The sequence below is a fragment of the Garra rufa genome, chromosome 14 (genome assembly GCF_049309525.1).
Source record: "Garra rufa chromosome 14, GarRuf1.0, whole genome shotgun sequence".
Classification (NCBI taxonomy): Eukaryota; Metazoa; Chordata; class Actinopteri; order Cypriniformes; family Cyprinidae; genus Garra; species Garra rufa.
The window spans coordinates 16,789,412-16,811,831 of record NC_133374.1 but is presented as its reverse complement, the minus strand read 5'-3'; the positions used below and the strand labels follow the sequence as shown (position 1 = coordinate 16,811,831).

Here is a 22,420-nt window from a genome sequence, read left to right as displayed (position 1 = left end):
TCCGCACTGAAATCAGATGGTGATTAATAGGTATATGTGACCCTGGACCACAAAAACAGTCATAAGGTTAAATTTTACAAAACTGAGATGTATACATCACATGAAAGCTCAATAAATAAGCTTTTTATTGATATATGGTTTGTTGGGATAGGACACTATTTGGCTGATATACATCTATTTGAATATCTGAAATCTGAGGGTGCAAAAAAATCCAAATACAGCGAAAATCACCTTTAAAGTTGTCCAAATTAAGTTCTTAACAATGCATATTACTAATCAAAAATTACATTTTGATATATTTATAGTAGGAATTTTACAAAAAATCTTCATGGAACATGATCTTTACTTAACTTCCTAATGATTTTTGGCATAAAAGAAAAATCTATAATTTTGACCCATACCACATATTTTTGGCTATTGCTACAAATATACCCCAGCGACTTAAGACTGGTTTTGTGGTCCAGGGTCACATATTAGATATTAGTCTCTGGCCTCTGTATCTATATGGATGGAGGCCAAACTCTTAATTTGAGAAGCACGGTGACTCACAGGGCCTGTATCAGAATCTAAAATTTTAACTGCCGCCTTCATGGCTGGCATTCGTTCACTGTGCACTAGGTCTGTGAGGAAAAATTATATTTGTCTGTTATGTTTTGGGGTTTTATTTAAATCCTTTTCAGTATTCATTATTTATGTATATGTCTAGGAGTTCATAGTAGAAGACAGTAGTAATCTAATAATAAAAAAATTGAATAAAAAGCATTTTAAATTACTCCAGTCTTCAGTGACGCACGATCCTTCAGAAATCATTCTAATATGCTAAATTTGGTGCCTAGGAAACATTTTTATTATTAATTACAATGTTTATTTCAAGATTCTTTGATTAAAAAATGTTTAATTTTTAGCATTTATTTATTTTTTGTATCAATAAACATGTTTACTTTCACTTATGATCAATTTAATGATGAAGGTTTTAATGAAAGGTTTTTGTTTGAACGATTTTCTCTCATTTAGTATGTAGAGTTGAGGTAAAAAAAAATGACATACACCTTGTAGAATTTGCAAAATATTAATTATTTTACCAAAATAAAAGGGATCATACAAAATGCATGTTATTTTCTATTTAGTACTGACCTGAATAAGATATTTCACACAAAATACGTTTACATATAGAGAGAAAATCATAGTTGAATTTATAAAAATGACCCTGTTCAAAAGTTTACATACACTTGATTCTTAATATTGTGTTGTTGCCTAAATGATCCACAGCTGTTTTTTATTTATAGTGATACTTGTTCATGAGTCCCCCCACAAATTCTTTGGTTCTTCAGCATTTTTGTGTATTTGAACCCTTTACAAAAATGCTTCAGAAGAAAACACAATGCATTAAGAGCTGGGGGGTGAAAACATTTTTAATTTAACGATCAGGCAAAAATTTACTTACTTTGTCTTCTGGGAAGAATGCAAGTATCTTCTGTAGCTTTTTAAGGGCAGTATTAAATGGGGGGAAAAAAAGATATTTAGGCAAAATAAGAAAATCTATACATTCTGTTCAAAAGTTTTCACCCCCGTCTCTTAATACATCCTTTGTTCTTCTGAAGCATCAGTGAGCGTTTGAACCATTTGTAATAGTTGCATATGAGTCCCTCAGTTGTCCTCAGTGTGAAAAGATGGATCTCAAACTCATACAGTCATTGATGGAAATGGTTAAAATACACAAAAGTGCTTTGTGAGACCTGAAGGATCTTTCTGAAGAACAGCAGGCAGTTTAACTGTTCAGGACAAACAAGACACTCATGAACAACTATCACTAAACAAAAATAAAAAGCTGTGGATCATTTATGTAACAACACAGTATTAAGAATAAAGTGTATGTAAACTTTTGAACGGGGTCATTTTTATAAATTCCACAATTTTTTTGTAAATGTGTTTTATGCAAAATATTTTATTCAGGTCAGTACTAAATAAAAAAAAACATGCATTTCATATAATCCCTCTTATTTTAATAAAATAATTACCACTTTGCAGATTCTGCAAGGTGTATGTAAACTTTTGACCTTAACTGTATATTGTCAGGGTTAGCAAGAAGGGACCCAAATGCAGAGTGAATAAGACAGACAAATATTTATTAACACAGGTTCAGGGGTGCACAGGGGTGAACAATCTTGAGCTCCAATCCAGCTAAAAGAGAATTGTGCCTCCAGAGATGGACAATCTGGAGAACAGTACCATACATATGGCCAAACCAGGCAGAAGACTGAGGGGAACGCCAGAGCAGAAAATGCCAGAGCTAGCAGTCAGAGTGACGGGATGCAAAGCAGGCCAGAATCAGAGTTAGAATCTCAGCACCAGGCTTGGTTGGCAAGCTGCCCAGGAGAACCAACAGGCAGGGAGTCTCAGGCTGGGAGGTCAGGACTGGAGGGAACACACAGCACAAACATACAACATTCAAGACCACACGACACTAACCAGCACAACACAGGGAGAAACATGTAATATGTAAAAAAGGAAAAAATAAAATACAAAAAACAAAAGAAAAAGCAAAACAAAAAGGTAAAAATAATATCTGAATTTCAACTATAAAAAGTAAAAGTATTAAATCCAAATAAAACAAAACTAGAAACAAGACAGAAGAACTACTAAAAATAATATGTTAAGTAAATATTAGCAAGAAAGCTAAAAGGTATAAATAAAGAACAAAAGCAGCAAAACTGCAGCAAGGATACACCAAACTACAAGGCAGGACCGGAATATAGAGCAGCAAGTAAGCACTGTCTCTATGACACAAAACGAACCCGCAAACACTGAAGGAAAAACAGCACAATATAAAGGGAGAAAGGTAATGAGGGCCAGGTGAGCACAATTAGAAGGAACGAGGACAAGACAAGGGCTAAACAAGAGGGCGTGACCAAGGGAAACAAGGAGGTGGGACCACAGGAACACATGGTAGACACAAACAAAGACAAAGCCATGTGTTAAGACACAAGATAAACAAAGAAACATTAAACAAGGACAGCACAGACAAAGCTGCCAGGGCAGAGCCCTGACAGTACCCCCCTCCCAAAGGACGCCACCTGGCGTCCAAACCAGTCCAAGGAGGTGGTGACACAACAGGAAACAAAGGGGGTACCAACTGGGGGGGTGGGCTGGGACTAAAACTTGGAGTTACAGGGCGGCCAGAAAACATAGGAGGTAGGACTGGGAGGGAAGAAAGGGATCCCGGGAAATAATTTGGGACAGACCAGGGAGGTGCTGGCTTAGGGAACGCATAAGGGCTAGGTAATAGGGAGGGTGGGATGGGGGCCTTGTTGGTGGTCCTACTAGAGACATGGGCTTGTTTTACTGGTGGAGTCTTGAAAATAGCCCTAGTGGTCTCTTGACTAGTGAAGGACTTGGGGACAAACTCAGGAGCCATGACTGCACTGGCAGGGAGGGTGAATCCTTGGGAAGCAGGCTCAGGGGATGCCAGAATAGTCTTAGGTACTGACTTGGAAGCACTTTCCAGGGCTTCAGGGGCAGACACTGGGCTTGATTCTGACGTGCCCTCCTGGGCTGCAGGGATAAACACTTGACTTGACTCTGGCATGCCCTCCTGGGCTGCAGACATGGGGCTAGACTCAGACGTGCCCTCCTGGACTGCAGGGATAAACACTAGGCTTGATTCTGGCGTGCCCTCCTGGGCTGCAGGGACAGACATGGGGCTAGGCTCTGACGTGCCCTCCTGGACTGTAGGGATAAACACTAGGCTTGATTCTGGCGTGCCCTCCTGGGCTGCAGGGATAAACGCTAGGCTTGATTCCGGCGTGCCCTCCTGGGCTGAAGGGACAGACATGGGGCTAGACTCTGGCGTGCCCTCCTGGGCTGCAGGAAAAGGCTCAGGGTTTGATTCTGATGTGCCCTCCTGGGCTGCAGGGATAAACGCTAGGCTTGATTCTGGCGTGCCCTCCTGGGCTGAAGGGACAGACATGGGGCTAGACTCTGGCGTGCCCTCCTGGGCTGCTAGGACAGGCATGGGGCTTAACTCTGATGTGCCCTCCTGGGCTGTACTAATGGTCTCTGGAGACTGCTGGACCGGAGATGACTCTGCAGGCTCCTGGAACGGAGCGGATTCTGGAGAGAACTCAAGGGCTGGAGATAACACTGAAGTTAAAGCAGGCTCTCCGACTGGCCACTCTGGAGCAGGCTCTGAGGACATGACATGACTGGCCGTCTTGGGCATTACAGGATTAACTGGAGGTTCAGGAAAAGTTACCTGGATAGTCACAGACTCCTTCACCAGGGATGAGACAGCTGGTGAAGTGGGTAGCTTAGGGTGTGGTTCCACCAGGTTACATACATCTGGGACCACTGGATGTTGGACCACCTTAAAAGTGATTGCCGCTGACTTGACCATCTCAGGAATGAAAGGCCCGGTCTTGACTGGCTCTGGAAGAACAGGATCAGGTTCGACTGGTTCCAGAATGACTGGACCGGGTTCAACTTGCTCAGAGACGGATGCAGCATCTTGGGCCGCTCTCCTTGACCTATGCTTCCTTGGAGTCAGAAGATGATCTGGGACTTGACTTAGCATGGGTAAGAGAACTGGTTGGTTGCTGCAGTCTAGGTCTGGGATGACTAGAGAAGACTGGACTGACTCAGAGACGGATTCAGCATCTTGGACTGCTCGCATTCTTCTTGACCTATGCTTCCTTGGAGTCAGAAGATGATCTGGGACTTGACTCAGCATGGGTAAGAGAACTGGTTGGCTGCTGCAGTCTGGCTCTGGGATGAACTCTGACTGCTTCAGGACTGGCACTGGAACGCCCTCGAGGGCAGCTGAAACACCCTCCTGGGCTGAAGTAATAGGCTCAGTAGCTGACTCTGGAACGCCCTCGGGGGCAGCTAAAACGCCCTCCAGGGCTGACAGAATAGATTCAGTAGCTGACTCTGGAACGCCCTTGGGGGCAGCTGTAATGCCCTCCTGGGCCTCAGGAATAGGCTCAGTAGCCAAATCTGGAACGCCCTCAGGGGCAACTGAAAAGCCCTTAGGGGCTGCAGGAATTGCCTCAGTAACCGACTCTGGAACGCCCCCAGGGGCAGTTGAAACGCCCTCTGGGGCTGCAGAAATAGGCTCAGTAACTGACTCTGGAACACCCTCAGGGGCAGTTGAAACGCCCTCTGGGGCTGCAGGGATAGACTCAGTAGCTGACTCTGGAACGCCCTTGGGGGCAGCTGAAAAGCCCTTAGGGGCTGCAGGAATAGGCTCAGTAACTGACTCTGGAACACCCTCAGGGGCAGTTGAAACACCCTCTGGGGCTGCAGGGATAGACTCAGTAGCTGACTCTGGAACGCCCTCGGGGGCAGCTAAAACGCCCTCCAGGGCTGACAGAATAGATTCAGTAGCTGACTCTGGAACGCCCTTGGGGGCAGCTGTAATGCCCTCCTGGGCCTCAGGAATAGGCTCAGTAGCCAAATCTGGAACGCCCTCAGGGGCAACTGAAAAGCCCTTAGGGGCTGCAGGAATTGCCTCAGTAACCGACTCTGGAACGCCCCCAGGGGCAGTGGAAACGCCCTCTGGGGCTGCAGAAATAGGCTCAGTAACTGACTCTGGAACACCCTCAGGGGCAGTTGAAACGCCCTCTGGGGCTGCAGGGATAGGCTCAGTAACTGACTCTGGAACACCCTCAGGGGCAGTTGAAACGCCCTCCAGGGCTACAGGAATTGCCTCAGTCGAAAGTAAATCACTGACCTTCCTCCTCCTCCGTTTACAAGGTAGCTCTGGGATGAGCTTTGGAGTCAACATTGGAGCGGACTTGAGGGCTAGTGCATACTCAGCGAGGACAGCTTCAAACTCAGTTGCCTGTGGGATGACTGTAGCATTCTCAACCAGCTCAGGGAAGACCGGATTTAGTTTGGTTACCTCTGCAGTGACTGTGGTTGACTCAGTGATGGCTACAGCATTCCGGACAGCTCTCTTCCTTCTCAGCCGGCGCTTTTGTGTGGGAGACAAAAGAGGGAGCAGATCTTGATTCAATGAGGAAGGGACGGTGGGATGGTCAGTGGTGGAGGATTCTGGTGGTGAAAGGATTTGCCAGTCTTTGCGATGATGCACATAGTTGGAGAAATTCCAGAAGTCTAAAATCCTCAGTTGCTCAAACTCCCACTGTGGCAAGGGGTCATCCAAGCAAAGATTGAAGGCATCCTTAAGAGCCTCATCGTCGTACTCCATGCCCCTGGCCATAGTCCAGAAGAATTGGGCAAAACACCGCACCTCTCGGCCCTGCTGGCGAAGCGAGGCCACACACTGCTGAAGTGCCAGCCTCCCTTGAGCAGTTGCAGGAGGAATTATTTTTATACTCATTCTGCTGGGTCCTTGTTTTGGCGGGTTCGTAATGTCAGGGTTAGCAAGAAGGGACCCAAATGCAGAGTGAATAAGACAGACAAATATTTATTAACACAGGTTCAGGGGTGCACAGGGGTGAACAATCTTGAGCTCCAATCCAGCTAAAAGAGAATTGTGCCTCCAGAGATGGACAATCTGGAGAACAGTACCATACATATGGCCAAACCAGGCAGAAGACTGAGGGGAACGCCAGAGCAGAAAATGCCAGAGCTAGCAGTCAGAGTGACGGGATGCAAAGCAGGCCAGAATCAGAGTTAGAATCTCAGCACCAGGCTTGGTTGGCAAGCTGCCCAGGAGAACCAACAGGCAGGGAGTCTCAGGCTGGGAGGTCAGGACTGGAGGGAACACACAGCACAAACATACAACATTCAAGACCACACGACACTAACCAGCACAACACAGGGAGAAACATGTAATATGTAAAAAAGGAAAAAATAAAATACAAAAAACAAAAGAAAAAGCAAAACAAAAAGGTAAAAATAATATCTGAATTTCAACTATAAAAAGTAAAAGTATTAAATCCAAATAAAACAAAACTAGAAACAAGACAGAAGAACTACTAAAAATAATATTTTAAGTAAATATTAGCAAGAAAGCTAAAAGGTATAAATAAAGAACAAAAGCAGCAAAACTGCAGCAAGGATACACCAAACTACAAGGCAGGACCGGAATATAGAGCAGCAAGTAAGCACTGTCTCTATGACACAAAACGAACCCGCAAACACTGAAGGAAAAACAGCACAATATAAAGGGAGAAAGGTAATGAGGGCCAGGTGAGCACAATTAGAAGGAACGAGGACAAGACAAGGGCTAAACAAGAGGGCGTGACCAAGGGAAACAAGGAGGTGGGACCACAGGAACACATGGTAGACACAAACAAAGACAAAGCCATGTGTTAAGACACAAGATAAACAAAGAAACATTAAACAAGGACAGCACAGACAAAGCTGCCAGGGCAGAGCCCTGACATATATACATTGTTTTATTATTTATTTTATTTGTTTGATTCATTCTCTCTCATTTATTACATAAATGTTGCCTATTTTTTTTATTGTCAACCAAACAATATAGAAAACATTGTGTATATAGAAAATATTTTTAACATCCCAGTCCTACTATGTGATGTGTCTTGGTGTGGACACTTATGAGGCAATGAGCTGTTAAGGGGGGTGTTTATGTGCTTAGATGGGTGGTAAAGCAAACTGCCCATCACTTTCAATAAGCTCCACAGGCAGAAACCTAAACGTGTGTCAGAAAGTGACCCTTCTGTTTGCAGGAGGGAAGAAGATCCTCAGTGACCTCTTTCTAAACTCCCCCCACCTCTTCCCATATCCCGCTGAGTATCTCACAACAGACACATCACAACCTCTCCAGCACCTCTTCATCCAGACAGTCAACACATAAGCTTTCTGCTTGTTTGTGAGCATAACTGTGCCTATACAGCTATTTTGAGTTCGCTGTGTGTGTTTATACCATAAAAATAAGCAATGTTTCAAAACTAGTCCTTAGTTGTTTGACTGGTGTTGTCCACACCCTACCCCCCTCATCTCCCTGCCAAAACAATGGTGATCTCTGCTCTAATAATCTACCGCCCCGATTGGTCTGTCACAGATTACTCTAGGGCCGCCAGCTGTCGGGAGCTCAGCAAAGCTTTTTTTTCTTTTCTTTTTTGTAAGATCCCATCCATGATCCTGAGATTCCTCAATTTGAGCGTATTAACGCGGCTTCATATAGCTAGTTCTGGGACCGAACCCAATTATTTTCATGCTAGTAAACAATAGAAGGTTAAAAGGAAACCGGAAAACCCTACTGCGCCGTGCCGATAAGGGCCGATTCGCTTCCCAGCCTCTCGGGAGCCAAGAGATCCTGGCTTCGGATCAGTCTGGTTGAGTTTTTTTTCCCCCTCTTCCCTTCTACTTAAAGCTTTTGTGGATTTGTTTTTTATTTCTGAATCTGAATAGCTACGTTTGACTGCCTCTCTTATGGTGCGGTGTGATTTTGGAGGATAAATGTCCCAGAAGCGCGCTTTTGGGCAAAATGTTACAGCGTAGACGGATTAGTAACCAATCAGGGAACCGCAGTTGGCTAACTCCTTTAGAGCCTGCACCGTTAAAACAATGGTTAATGTATGCGTGCGTGCATGCATTTAACCTCACGTTCTGTGGGATTGGAGTCGAAATGCCGATATTGTATCAGAATTAATTGAAAGTGGAGACTTTGGGGCGTCTAATGGAAGGCTTTCTGTGAATAGGCTGCCAAAAATAGTAGCATTGCCAGGCGACTGTTATTGCAGCTGCTCCCATAACTTCAGTCTGCATGTACATAGATCCATGGTATTTACATGGGCAGATGCTCTAATGCTAGTTGTTTGTCTCCTAACACAATGTCTGTAGTCTCTAGGGTAATGTGATTGATAGCCCATTGACTGACAGATTCACTCTCTGATAACACATTTGATACTTATCGACGTACGTGGCTGTCATACAAACAATGCGCCATAATATAAGATTTAGTCGAGCAAAAACAGAAAGTAAGCCTTCTGTTATCAGTGATTCCCGGTGTTGTCAGATGATGATATTTTATGCTGCTTCTATGTAAGGAAAAAAGCATTCCATCAACGTTTTAGCTCCAAACCCCATCAATCGCAAGAACATGCTGAACGACCTCAGTCTTACACCAGCAGTAGTACAACTTCGGGTTACTGCAGAAATGTGTAGGGGTTCATGGGAAATATATGCATAGATAGATAACTAGAGACCTTGTATAAAGTGGAAAATGGAATTTTAAAGTGTGCATATATATATATATATATATATATATATATATACACACACACACACACACACACACACACACACAAACCTCGGGTCTGTAAGATTTTTGTCTCTTATGCACAACAAGGCTGCATTTATTTGATCAAAAGTACAGTAAAAACAGTAAAATTGTGATATTACAATTCAACGTATCTTATTTCTATTTGTATACATTTTAAAATATTATATAGTCCTCTGATGCAAAGCTGATTTGTCAGCATCATTACTCCATTCTTTAGTGTGTTCTTCAAAAATAATTCTAATATGCTGATTTTTTGTTTCAGGATTATCTGATGAATAGAAAAGTTCAAAAGAACACCATTTATTTGATATATATATATATATATATTTTGTAGCATTATAAATGTCTTCACTGTAACTTTTAATCAATTTAATGCTTCCTTGCTGAATACAACATCTTAACGACACCTAATTTTTAAACAATACTTTATTTATTGGTCATCTGACAATAATTATTTAAAATATTTTTATATATTGTTTTGTTTAGTAAATATTTGTATATTTCATGTATTATTTTAATTTATTTTACTATATTTTATTTGATGATATGGCAGTTGTCTTGAATTTACACTTATATTGTTAATTTAATCTAGTGCTATCAAAGCGATTAATCGTGATTATTCGTGATTATTCAGATCCAAAATTAAAGTTTGTGTTTACATAATATATGTGTGTACTGTGTTTATTTATAAATACACACACATATATGATTATACACACATACATGTATATATTTAAGAAATATATGTTTATATAATATATATATATATATATATATATATATATATATATATAATATACATTTATACACTACCAGTCAAAAGTTTTTGTTTTCTATGAAGTCTCTTCTGCTCACCAAGCCTGCATTTATTTGATCCAAAGTAAAATATAAAAAATATTATATACCATTTTCATTAAATAACCATATTCAATTTAAATATAATTTAAAATGTATTCATTCCTGTGATTTCAAAGCTGAATTTTTAGCATCATTACTCCAGTCACATGATCTTTCAGAAATTATTTTAATGTTCTGATTTGCTGCTCAAAAAAACATTATCATGTTGAAACCAAAAAATTGTCAGGTTTCTTTGATGAATAGAAAGTTCAGAAAAACAGCATTTTTCTGAAATAGAAACATTTTATAACATTATAAATATCTTGTAAATTTACTGTTTTAAATATTGATAATAATAATAAAAAATGTCTTTGATCACAGGAATAAATTACATTTTAAAATATATTCAAATAGAGTTATTTTAACAAATAAAAATATTAATTTTTTTTACAGTTTTTGCTGTACTTTGGATCAAATAAATGCAGGCTTGGTGAGCAGAAAAAAAAATATTACTGTTCAAAAACTTTTGACTGGTAGTGTCTTTATATATAATGTAAATCAAATAAATATGAACATATATGTACATATATTTATTGTGCGTGTACATATATACAAATACACAAGTACACACACATATGTACAACTCACACAAACTTTTATTTTGGATGTGATTAATCACGATTAATCGATTTAACAGCCCTAAATTTGAATCTCTAAGAGAAACCATTTGAGAATAAGTCTTTTTCAGCTCGTCATGTGATTAAAAAAATCTTTTTAAAGAATTAAGTTGACGTGGAAAATACAAAAGCTTGTTGGAACAATGCAGTAGGCTCTGGAAACCTGTTTCTCATTTATTACACAGAAAACATGCTCCTTTGGCCCTCACCTCATCACTGCACTGAGAAAAATATCATTTTATTAATCACTCTACAGCATGCTTTAGACAACATCTGTAAATCACATTGAGCCTAAACTGTAATTCTCTTTGTTTGCTTCTTTTAGGAACAACAGAGCGTGTCTGCTTGATCCAGGGCACTGTAGAGGCGCTGAACAGCGTCCACGACTTCATCGCGGAGAAGGTGCGGGAGATGCCGCAGAGCGCTCAGAAAACAGAGCCAGTTAGCATACTTCAGCCACAGACCACCGTCAACCCTGACCGTGTCAAACAGGTGAGGCCTCACTTCTTTTAACTCTGCCTATTTCCTGTTTGTTTATAAGTTATGATAAAAAGCACAAGCCCACGGACCCATGAATATAGTCCCAGAATGAAATGAAGTAAGGAGGGACATTTTGATTATATCATTCTTTCTAATAAACTGAGTTAACTCAGTCAACCAAGTCCCACTTGAGTTACGAGCAAACAAACTCTGGAAGGTTCTGAGTGTGTTTCAATTAGACAAGTCATTGATTGCGTACCGGCTCTGTTTGGGAGATTATCGCCACCGGTCACTCCATTATTATGGTCCATTGATCTGCTGTGCTCCTGCATTGTTGTCATCCACATCAATGATTCTTCTCCTTTATTTATCATTTGCTTAATTAAATTACCCTTGGGACAAAGAGAGAGAGAGTTGGCTGTATTCATGAATAATTTACGACATGCTGCCGTTTTCTGTTCTTAATTTTTAGTTAAGCCTGTCCATTAAGGAAGTGTCCTCTTTGTGCTTATTGAGCAGTCTCTGTGAAGACAGGGCCATAACCTGAATTCCTAGAACATAAGTCCAAGACGCTTACCCCTGCAGAGTTGCCGACCTAATTATTTATGCATGTAATTATAGGGCTTATCAGCGGAGCAACGCATCTCACTTTAGTGCACATTATTGTCTCTGCTGGGAGAGCATCACTGTGAGTGTTCTCTGCATTCTGCTGCTTTGTGCAATATGACAAGCTATATTTTACACAAGGATGCAGAGAGAGTAGATTGTGGAGATGCATTAAAATTGTTCATGAGGGTGTACAACTGAGGCATAACTTCCTTGAAATAACAAGATTGACTGATAGATAGGCATTGATGCTTTGCAAATGTGTTGTTTAATTTAATTTATAATGAAATATATATTCAATACTATAATGAATTACTGTATTATAAATAATATATGTGACCCTGGTCTTAAGTAGCACAGGTATATTTGTAGCAATAGCCAAAAATACATTGTAGGGTAAAACTATCGATTGTTCTTTTATGCCAAAAATCATTAGGATATTAAGTAAAGATCATGTTCCATGAAGATATTTTGCACATTTTTACTGTTAATATATCAAAGTATTATTTTTGTGTTATTAGTAATATTAGTAATATGGATTGCTGAGAACATCATGTGAACAACTTTAAAGGCTATTTTCTCAGTATTTTGAATTTTTTGCACCCTCAGATTTCAGATTTTCACATAGTTGTATCTCGACCAAATATTGTTCCATCATAACAAATCATACATCAATGAAAAGCTTTTTTTTTAGCTTTCAGATGATAAATATAAATCTCTTGCTTTTTTATCACTAGTTTTGTGGTCCAGGGTCACTTATATGATATCTATAAAATATCTATAATGTGAATATATATATATATTATAAAGATATTACAACTGTATGTAAAATATATATATTATATTGTAAAATATGCATAATATTTAATTTTGCTCTTTTATATATACTTATTATTAGTAATTTTTTAATAATATATGAAAAATATATTCAGTTATTATAAATATATTATAAAGATATTATAACTGTGTTATTACTATATATACACATACATACTCTAAATATATAATATTTAATAATATATGTGGAAATATATATTCAGTTGTATATTATAAATATATGATAAAGATATCACAACTATATAATATTATATAAAATTTAACTTTGCTCTATATTTGAACAGGTATGTTATTTTATTATTTTTTAATAATATATATGAAAGTATATATTCAGTTATATTATAAAGATATTACAACTGTGTTATAACAATATATATTATCTTCTGAAATAAACATATTATATTTTTAATTTTGCCCTTTTATATATACCTATGTGGTAACACTTTAGAATAGGTAACACTTATTCACTATTAACTACAACTTACTAGCGTGCATATTACTACAATATTGGCCATTTATTAGTACTAATTAAGCACATATTAATGCCTTATTCTACAACTCTAATCCTACCCAATACCTAAACCTAACAACCTTACTAACTATTAATAAGCAGCAAATTAGGAATTTATTGAGGGAAAAGTCGTAGTTAATAGTGAATAAGTGTTACCTATTCTAAAGTGTTACCAAATATGTATATAGTATTTTATTGTTTTTTTTATAATATATATGAAAATATATATTCATTAATATATTCTAAATATAATATAAAGATATTACAACTGTATGTTATAGTTACAATATATATTATATTATAAATTAAATATATATTATATAATATATAATTTTGCCCTTTTATACATGAATAGGTATATGTTTACTGTATTGTAATTTGTTCAAATAATATATATGGAAATATATATTCAATTATATATGTGACCCTGGACCACAAAACCAGTCATAAGGTTAAATTTTACAAAACTGAGATATATACATCATATAAAAACTCAATAAATAAGCTTTCTATTGATGTATAGTTTGTTAGGATAGGACAATATTTGGCCGAGATACATCTATTTGAAAATCTGAAATCTAAGGGTGCAAAGTAAGTTGTCCAAATTAAGTTCTTAGCAATGCATATTACTAATCAAAAATGACATTTTGATAGGTTTACAGTAGGAATTTAACAAAAAATCTTCATGGAACATGATCTTTACTTAATTTCCTAATGATTTTTGACATAAAAGAAAAATCAATAATTTTGACCCATACAATGTGTTTTTGGCTATTGCTACAAATAAAACCCAGCGTGTGTGTGTGTGTGTGTGTGTGTGTGTGTGTGTATATATATATATATATATATATATATATATAATTGTAATTAAATGTAAAAAATAATTTTTAAAAAGTCATATTCTGTGTGTGTGTGTGTGTGTGTGTGTGTGTGTGTGTGTGTATATATTTACATTATTTACAAGTATATTATATATACATTATTCAATATTATATTTACAGTTTTTATTTTTTTTATTTTATATTTTATTTTGCCCTAAAGTATTTTATTCTGCACTGGTCAGAATTGCGATTTGCTTTTGGTTTGAATCTGGTCCACAGTGTAATGTGACTGAGGTCATATGATCTTGCATTTTCCCTTTGCGTTCTTTTTCCAATTGTCACCACACGTGCGGCTGTCGTGTCATGTATCTCATTGCAGCACACACTGATTGAGAGATCGAGGGCAAGAATTGAAGTCATATTAAGCAACAGCTGCTGATTTAGGGTCAGGAACGTCAACCGCTGAGCCTGCAACCAAATGGTCAGGGCAGTAGCATGGCTGACACCTAACTTAATCCACACGCCCAGCAGCACAGGAAATCAATCCGATCATCTAGATGGCTCATTGTTATGGACGCCTCATTGTTTCAAACAGCGTTTAACTAAACTCAAATGCTAAAGTGCCAGCCTGCAGCAGCTTCCTCTGGTCTGTACAGATTTCCTCTGATCTTTTCCTCTGCCTGTTTCCCACATCCTGTTTGTTCCCATCCGCACAGGAAATGAACCATTAATGCACACGAAGACAAGAGTCCCTCATGTTGTCTATAGGTAGACACAGTAAATCACTGCAGTTGGGCATTTGCATTTTCTTGACTGAAGAGATAAACAAGTGAGCAAACGTTGGCGTACCCAAACAAATCAATTCTAATGTAATTTATTCAACTGAAAATCTATAGTACTGCATATTGCAATTACAATAATTCTCAATCATTCAAGAGTAAAGAAATACATATTCTCTACTTTCATTAAAGGGATACAGGGTTTGTGCAAGGTGCTTAAAGGGATAGTTCACCCAAAAATGAAATTTTGATGTTTATCTGCTTACCCCCAGGGCATCCAAGATGTAGGTGACTTTGTTTCCTCAGCAGAACACAAACAAAGATTTTTAACGAAAACCGGTGCAGTCTGCCAGCCAAATAATGGATGTGGATGGACACCAGACCTTTAAAAGTAAACAAAAACATGCACAGACAAATCCAAATTACACCCTGCGGCTCTTGACGATACATTGATGTCTTAAGACACGAAACGATCATTTTTTGTGAGAAACTGAACAGTATTTATATAATTTTTTACCTTTGATACACAGCCACGTCCATCTGTCATGAGCACGAGCTTGTCATCCGGATCGTTACATGTGCACGCGCTCTGGCGTAGAATACGCAAACGCCGGAAGGGGAAATCGGTGAAAAGTCCCAGATGAGTTTGCGCAAGCAAACGTAATCTTTTAGCTTTAAATTGGTTTGAACAATCAGGATAAGCGCAAGTAATTACCATTTGGAATAGCCGCTATACACACAATCTCTGTGCACTGTGTAAACAATGAGTGTCGTATACACGCGACAGATCGCTTACGGTGTTTGCGTATTCTACGACAGAGCGCGTACACATGTCACGATCCGGATGACAAGCTCATGCTCAGGACAGATGGACGTGGCTGTGTATCAAAGGTAAAAAATTAGATAAATACTGTTCAGTTTCTTGCAAAAAAACGATCGTTTCGTGTCTTAAGACATCAATGTATCGTCAAGAGCCACAGGGTGTAATTTGGATTTGTCTGTGCTGTTTTTGTTTACTTTTAAAGGTTTGGTGCCCATCCACATCCATTATTTGGCTGGCAGACTGCACCGGTTTTCATTAAAAATCTTCGTTTGTGTTCTGCTGAGGAAACAAAGTCACCTACATCTTGGATGCCCTGGGGGTAAGCAGATAAACATCAAATTTTCATTTTTGGGTGAACTATCCCTTTAAAGTTCTTGAAGTACTTGAATTTGACTTTTTGAAATGTAAGGCCTGGAAAACCCTTAAAAATAGCAAAATTCCTAAAGTGGTCTTGAAAAGACAATGTATCTATGAAATAAGTGTTCACGCAATTTAAAAAACATCATAGTTTTTTTTTTTTTGCTAATTTCAGATAATGTCATAAAACTAGTGAGCTAAGCCAGTAGCAGTACTGACAGTTCGCTGAGTAAATGGTAAAATGTTTTTGCTGAAGACGCGAAAAGAGGAACAGATGAACCAAATCTATTCAGTCATTTACACTGGACCTGCTTCGACTGATTCACACTCATGACTTAGATTATTTATTTCAAGCGATTTACTAGCAAAAGCCAGATCCAATTAAAAGAGTCATTTATTTTTGAATTTTGACATGGCTTGTAATGATTTGAAAAAGCACGTAGTTATCAGTCAAACTGAGATTTTCGAAACTGCAAAAGAATTAAACCAACGCATTGCAAAATGATTCACTATTTAGAAGTGCTCCAATAGGATCGCGTATTGCAAATCATTTGGTTTAGATTGGAACAGGTTCGTGAATCATTTCACACATTGAATGATTCAATCAAATGATTCACAATTCGCGATTTGAAGTCCCAGTCTAAATCAAATGATTTGCAATACGCAAAGTTCAGATCTAAGTCAAATGATTCCCAATCGACACTGAGTCCTGATCTGAAATTATGATTCACAAATCATTATTCAGAGCATGGATCATGAATCATTTGATTTAGATCGGAACTTATGAGCAAGTTCGCAAATCTTTCGATTCAGTTCGGGACTTCGGAGCATGGGTCGTGAATCATTTGATTTAGATCAGAACTTTGGAGCAGGTTTGCAAATTTTTGATTCAGTTTGGGAGTTCAGAGCATGTATGGCGAATCATTTGATTCAGATCCGGACTTTGGAGCAGGTTTGCTAATATTTAGCTTTAGATTGGAACTTCGGAGCGCGTATGGTGAATCATTTGATTCCGTTCGGGACTTTGGAGCGCATATACTGTAGCGAATAAGTTGTTTCAGATCAGGATTTCATTTCAGAACAGTTTCGCAAATCTTTTTTTTTTTTTTCAGATTTTTTTTTTAAACTGTAAAAAACATCAAACAATTAAGGCAGTGCAGTATACACAAATACAAATTAACCGTGATTTTACTGTAGCAAAAGTGTAGTATACTTTGTAATACTTTGCATATTCTTCAATTTATTTTTGCCATTTTGTTTTATTAGTATATTTTTATTTATCTGTTTATCTTTTTTAGAATTTGAAAGAGAAGACATTGTTTGATAAGTGAGATCTCTGATTAAAGTCCTTGAAAATCAAAAAAGTAATGCTTGAAAAGTCCTTGAAAGGCCTGAAATTTTATTTTACAGTAACGTAAAATTTTTACTCACCCTAAAGCCATCGTAGGTGTATGTGACTTTATTCTTTCAGACAAATTCAATCAAAGTTATATTAAAAATGTCCTGGCTCTTCCAAGATTTATAATGGCTGTTGAGATTTTGAAGTCCAATAAAGTGCATCCGTCCATCATAAAAAGTACTCCACGCCGATCTAGGGGGTTAATAAAGGCTTTCTGAAGTGAATTGATGCATTTGTGTAAGAAAAATATCCATATTTAAAATTTTAAAAGCCGTAATATCTAGCTTCCACTAGTGGCGTTCCAGTGGATGACGTAGGTGTAGCGTAAGCATCAGTTCACTTCAGAAGGCCTTTATTAACCCGGAGCCCTGTGGACTACTTCTTATGATGGATGGATGTACTTTATTGCACTTTAAAATCTTTTTAATCAACAGCCATTCACTGCCATTATAAGGCTTGGAAGAGCCAAGACATTTTTTTATATAACTCTGATTGTATTCATCTGAAAGAAGAAAGTCATATACACCTATGATGGCTTTAGGGTAAGTAAATCATGAGCTAATTTTCATTTGGGTTAAACTATCTCTTTATGGATCAGCTGACTGAAGCTACTGAAGCATATTCACATAATATTTATGAACATTTTGACTTGGCTCTGGACACCATTAACGGTTCCTCCTGCTTCACTTATGACTTTGAAAAGTGGAACAATTTCCCTGTAATCTCTATTTTTCGCCATCAAAGGGAAAATAATGACTTTCTCCATGCATCGCTGGCCTTTCTGTAATAAGCCACAGCTTTACTTCTATTATATTGATCAGTGGGATTGCCTTAAGTGCCTGTGCTGTTTCAAACCATCCTTTCCCTTCACGACACCACCAAAGCCAGCCTATTTAATTATCCTGCATCGTGAATCTAATAAAAGTTCTTATTGGAGCTCTACGCCCGCACACACACACACATAGACAGCCAAGCGAAACACTGCTGTGTTCTCTGCTCGTCTCCTAAATTAAAAGCGACATCAGGAAAATTGCTATAACATCTAAAACTGAAAAAAAAAAAAAACTCTCACCCAATAGCCCAGCCTTCCCTTTCCCTCTCTCCCCTCACCGTTCTGCTCTCTAGAGGGCTGGCGACTGGCTAAAATATTTTATGCCTTTTTTAACCTTCAAATCCATCAGCCGGCCAGGAAAAAGGTCACTGTCTCTCCACGGAGTATCGATCTCATTTCCAGAAGAGCCAACGGGGAGGCAGAGTCTTACACAACATTGGATGTCGACAAGGAAGTACATCCTCTAATGCCGGGCATCAAATCTCTTTTGGGTGAAGGAAAGGACAGATGCCGTCTGTGTTGTGTGTCTTTAGTATTTGCAGACTCTGTTGGTTGTTTGTTTATACAGTCACAGCGTTTTTGTGGAAAGCACATGGAGATCTTTCATTCATTTTTTCATTCACTTTTTACAGGGTTGTAGAAAATGTGGAAATATTAGGGAATTCTGATTTCCAGGCCATTAGAATTAATGGAAGTTTAGAATTAATGTTTAGAATGTTTAGAATTAATATATTTTTTTCTATTAATTTATAAAATATTTTTAAAAAATATATTTACCTTATTAAATATTTTGTTTAATTTATAAAAACATTTAATTGGCTCAAATTGCTTTGTGTGTGTAAACTCAAAATTATTTTATATTAAAAAATATATATTATATATGATATATTATTATTCAAACAAGTGGAAAACTAAAATTTTAAAAATGCACAAAACTGGAAGATGAATTTAAGACATTTTCCAGTTTTTTTTATTAATATGAATTTTTAGAAATAATTTTATTGAGATTACACTCACCAAAAAGCAATTTCTAGCTAATTAAATATGTTTAGAAATAAAAATGTGTATTTAGATAAATATATATATTTTTTGTAAAATAGTTTATAAATTAATAGAAAAAAATATATTAATTCTAAACATTTCCATGACTTCTCAGGGCCTGGAAACCACATTTTGAATAATCCATATTTTCCACAGCCCTGTAAAAATCATAAGATCATAAGAAATCATAAGAAATTTTAACTAAATTTTTATAAAACTACAAGGGAAATGTAATACATTTTCCACTAGTTTGATTAATAATAATTTTCTGAAATCATAAATCATTTTATTGAGATTACACTCACAAAAAAGCCATTTCTAGCTATGAATAAATGAATATCATTTTTTATAAAATAGTTTATGAATGAAAGAAATCAAAATAAATTATGAAGAGCATTTTTTTAGATGCACAAAACTAGAAGAAAAATTGTTTTCTTGCTGTTGCTCTTTATAATTTATGATTTCTTATGATTTTTACAGGGTCACAGAAAATATGGAAATACAATGGAAATATCAGGAATTGTGGTTTCCAGGCCCTGAAAAGCCATAGAAATGTTTAAAATTAATATACTTTTTCTATTAATTTATCAACTATTTTATAAAAATATATATTTATCTAATTAACAATTTTTATTCATTTTTTTTTTAAATATTTAATTAGCTAGAAATTGCTTTTTGGTGAATGTAATCTCAATAAAATTATTAAAAAATATATTATTAATAAAAAAAAATAATTTTCATCATTGGAATTTTTCATCTAGTTTTGTGCATCTTTAAAATTTGAGTTTGTCTTGCAGTTGCACTTTATAATTTAAAGACATAATTTTATAATTATTACACTCACAAATTGCACCTAATTTCCATGGCAAAGATATATTCTCTATAAAAAATTCAGACTTTTTCAGTTGTTTGTCATTAATAATTTCCAAACATTATTTTATAACCACTAAATGTGATAACACTTGTCAAAAGAGGTGTAAAAAATATTGTTTTCATTCTATATGCAAGTCCTGAAATAGCATGTATGATATAAGGGGATATTAATAAGTCAGAATGATGAGTATTATTATCAGGGATTATATTGGCTCTTTCAGAAGAATTGACATGTCTATATCAAGTCTCACAGCTAGTGTCACACCAACCTTAAAAGCAAGTCGTCCCATTGATATTGGACTGCGGTGATCTCATATCATCTATGTGTGAGAGGATGTACTCTATCCGAAGCTCGCGCATCTCTAATCCTGAGCCGGACCCCTGGAGATAGGAGTTGTAACATTCTTTGATGGATGCAGGACTTGAGCTGTCTGAAATGGCATAAAAATCAATAATAAATTAGATCTTTATTAAATATGCATCCGTAAGGTGCATACTTCATTTGGTGTTGCTCTGCGTTTGGGTTCTGGGGAGATCAAGGATAACAGTTCAAATGCTGAGATGGATGTTTTCTGATGCAAGTTTACTTTATGTACCACGTAAATTTCCTACCGTAAATATATCAAAATGTAATTTTTGATTAGTAATTGTGCATTTGGACAACTTTAAAAGGCAATTTTCTCAGTATTTTGATTTTTTTGCACCCTCAGATTCCAGATTTTCAAATAGTCCCTCGGCCAAATATTGTCCTTTCCTAACAAAACATACATCAATTTCTAAAAACTGACCCTGATGAGAGGTTTTGTGGTGCAGGGTCACATATATGACTTTCTTCTGTGGTGCACAAACGTTTTTTAAAAAAAGAAGAAGAAAAGTGTTTTTGTCCATACAATGAAAGTCAGTGATGTTTTAACCAACATTTGACCCCATTGACTTCAATTGTATAGACAAAAACGCTGAAACATTCTTCTGTCTACTGTGTTCCACACAGTAAATAATGACAGTTTTTTAATTTTTGGATGAACTATTAACTTAAATTAAGATCTCAGATTATTTATGTCACATTCTAGATGTTTATGCAAATTAATGTCAATCTGAAACTCTTAAATTTAAATATGTACTATTGGAAAGAGCAGTACACTGGATTTTGGGGGAGCTTACTATGAGCTCGGTCATTACAGGACAGACTATTTTTGGGTGCGTCACCCCTTGTGATTTCACTTAGGGTTATTAAATGCGGTCTAGAAAGCTGACGGTTAAAACGGTTCGAATATTTATGGAGGAAACTGTTGTTGTTTACACTCAAAAATGATGTTAATTGCTTTGATACGTCTTAAAAAGTAGCCTTTTTAGCACTGTAATGTCTAAAAATAAAAACCATTTAGTAGCATAACAAGACTTATTAAGCTAAACAAATTGATGTAGAATGAATTTTCACTCAGAAATTGCTAGTAAATTTCATTAAGTAACACTGAAATCAATGTGAAATTTTAAGTGTGAAGACTGAAATAGTAATTTCTAATAAAACAGTGTGCAGGTGAAGTGAGTAGCTTGTTGCATTTTGCTTTTGTGCTCGAAAGAACAGCAACAATGAAAATCAGCCATATCACAAGTTGCTGCATGTAAACCTGACAGAAAGAATTATAGGGGGTGAAAATTGAGAGTCGACCACTCGTACAAGACCCTCGCTAGCAAACAACAACCTTTCACGACAGTCATAAGACCAAGGTGAGGAGGAGGAGGAGGAGGACAGGGTGTTATTTTTAACTCGTGTGGAGTCTTTTTTTCCTTTCTTTGTCAATGCCAGCAGCCAGAGCACACAGGCAGATGCTGTACAGAGATGGGCGGCTAAGCCCGGGATCAGGAGACAGGCGATTAACCCAAAGGCAAGCGCTTAAGACTTCAAAGTGCAAACAGCTACGGCTCTAGAGTCAGGCACTGTTCCGGGGACAGAGGTTGGGAGGGGGAGAACAGTTGCTGTGTGCCCGAATCGGGCCGAGATGCGCCAGGGGTCACACCGTTTGAGACCCCTGCCACCTTCAGGACTGGGTGTGTTTTGCTGGCACATCAGTCGAAGGAGTTCAGAAGAAGTTTGAATTGCTTTTTGCAGCGGCGGAACGGTTTTTATAACGCGCAGCCGGATACGAAGCCTCCCGGGGCCTCATCTGCCCGTTCAGCAAAAACCCACACAGAACAAGACCATATCCTTTGATTAATTTCTGCTAGTCTCAGATGCTGCTCTCATTATTTTACTTTACTTTTCTTTTCTTTTTCTTTTTTGGAGCAGTAATAGAACAAAGTAACACAGTCTACATAAGGAGTACATACAT

The 22,420-nt window shown here is 37.3% G+C and overlaps 1 protein-coding gene across 1 annotated transcript in view; it reads left to right on the top strand.

The window, feature by feature from the left end:
- nova2 (NOVA alternative splicing regulator 2) overlaps positions 1-22,420 on the top strand; it is an 83,744-nt gene that overhangs the window by 46,433 nt on the left and 14,891 nt on the right. Inside the window, exon 3 of the mRNA XM_073817476.1 lies at positions 11,057-11,223. Within this exon, the coding sequence (XP_073673577.1) occupies positions 11,057-11,223 (167 nt within the window). The remainder of the gene's footprint in view (positions 1-11,056; positions 11,224-22,420) is intronic.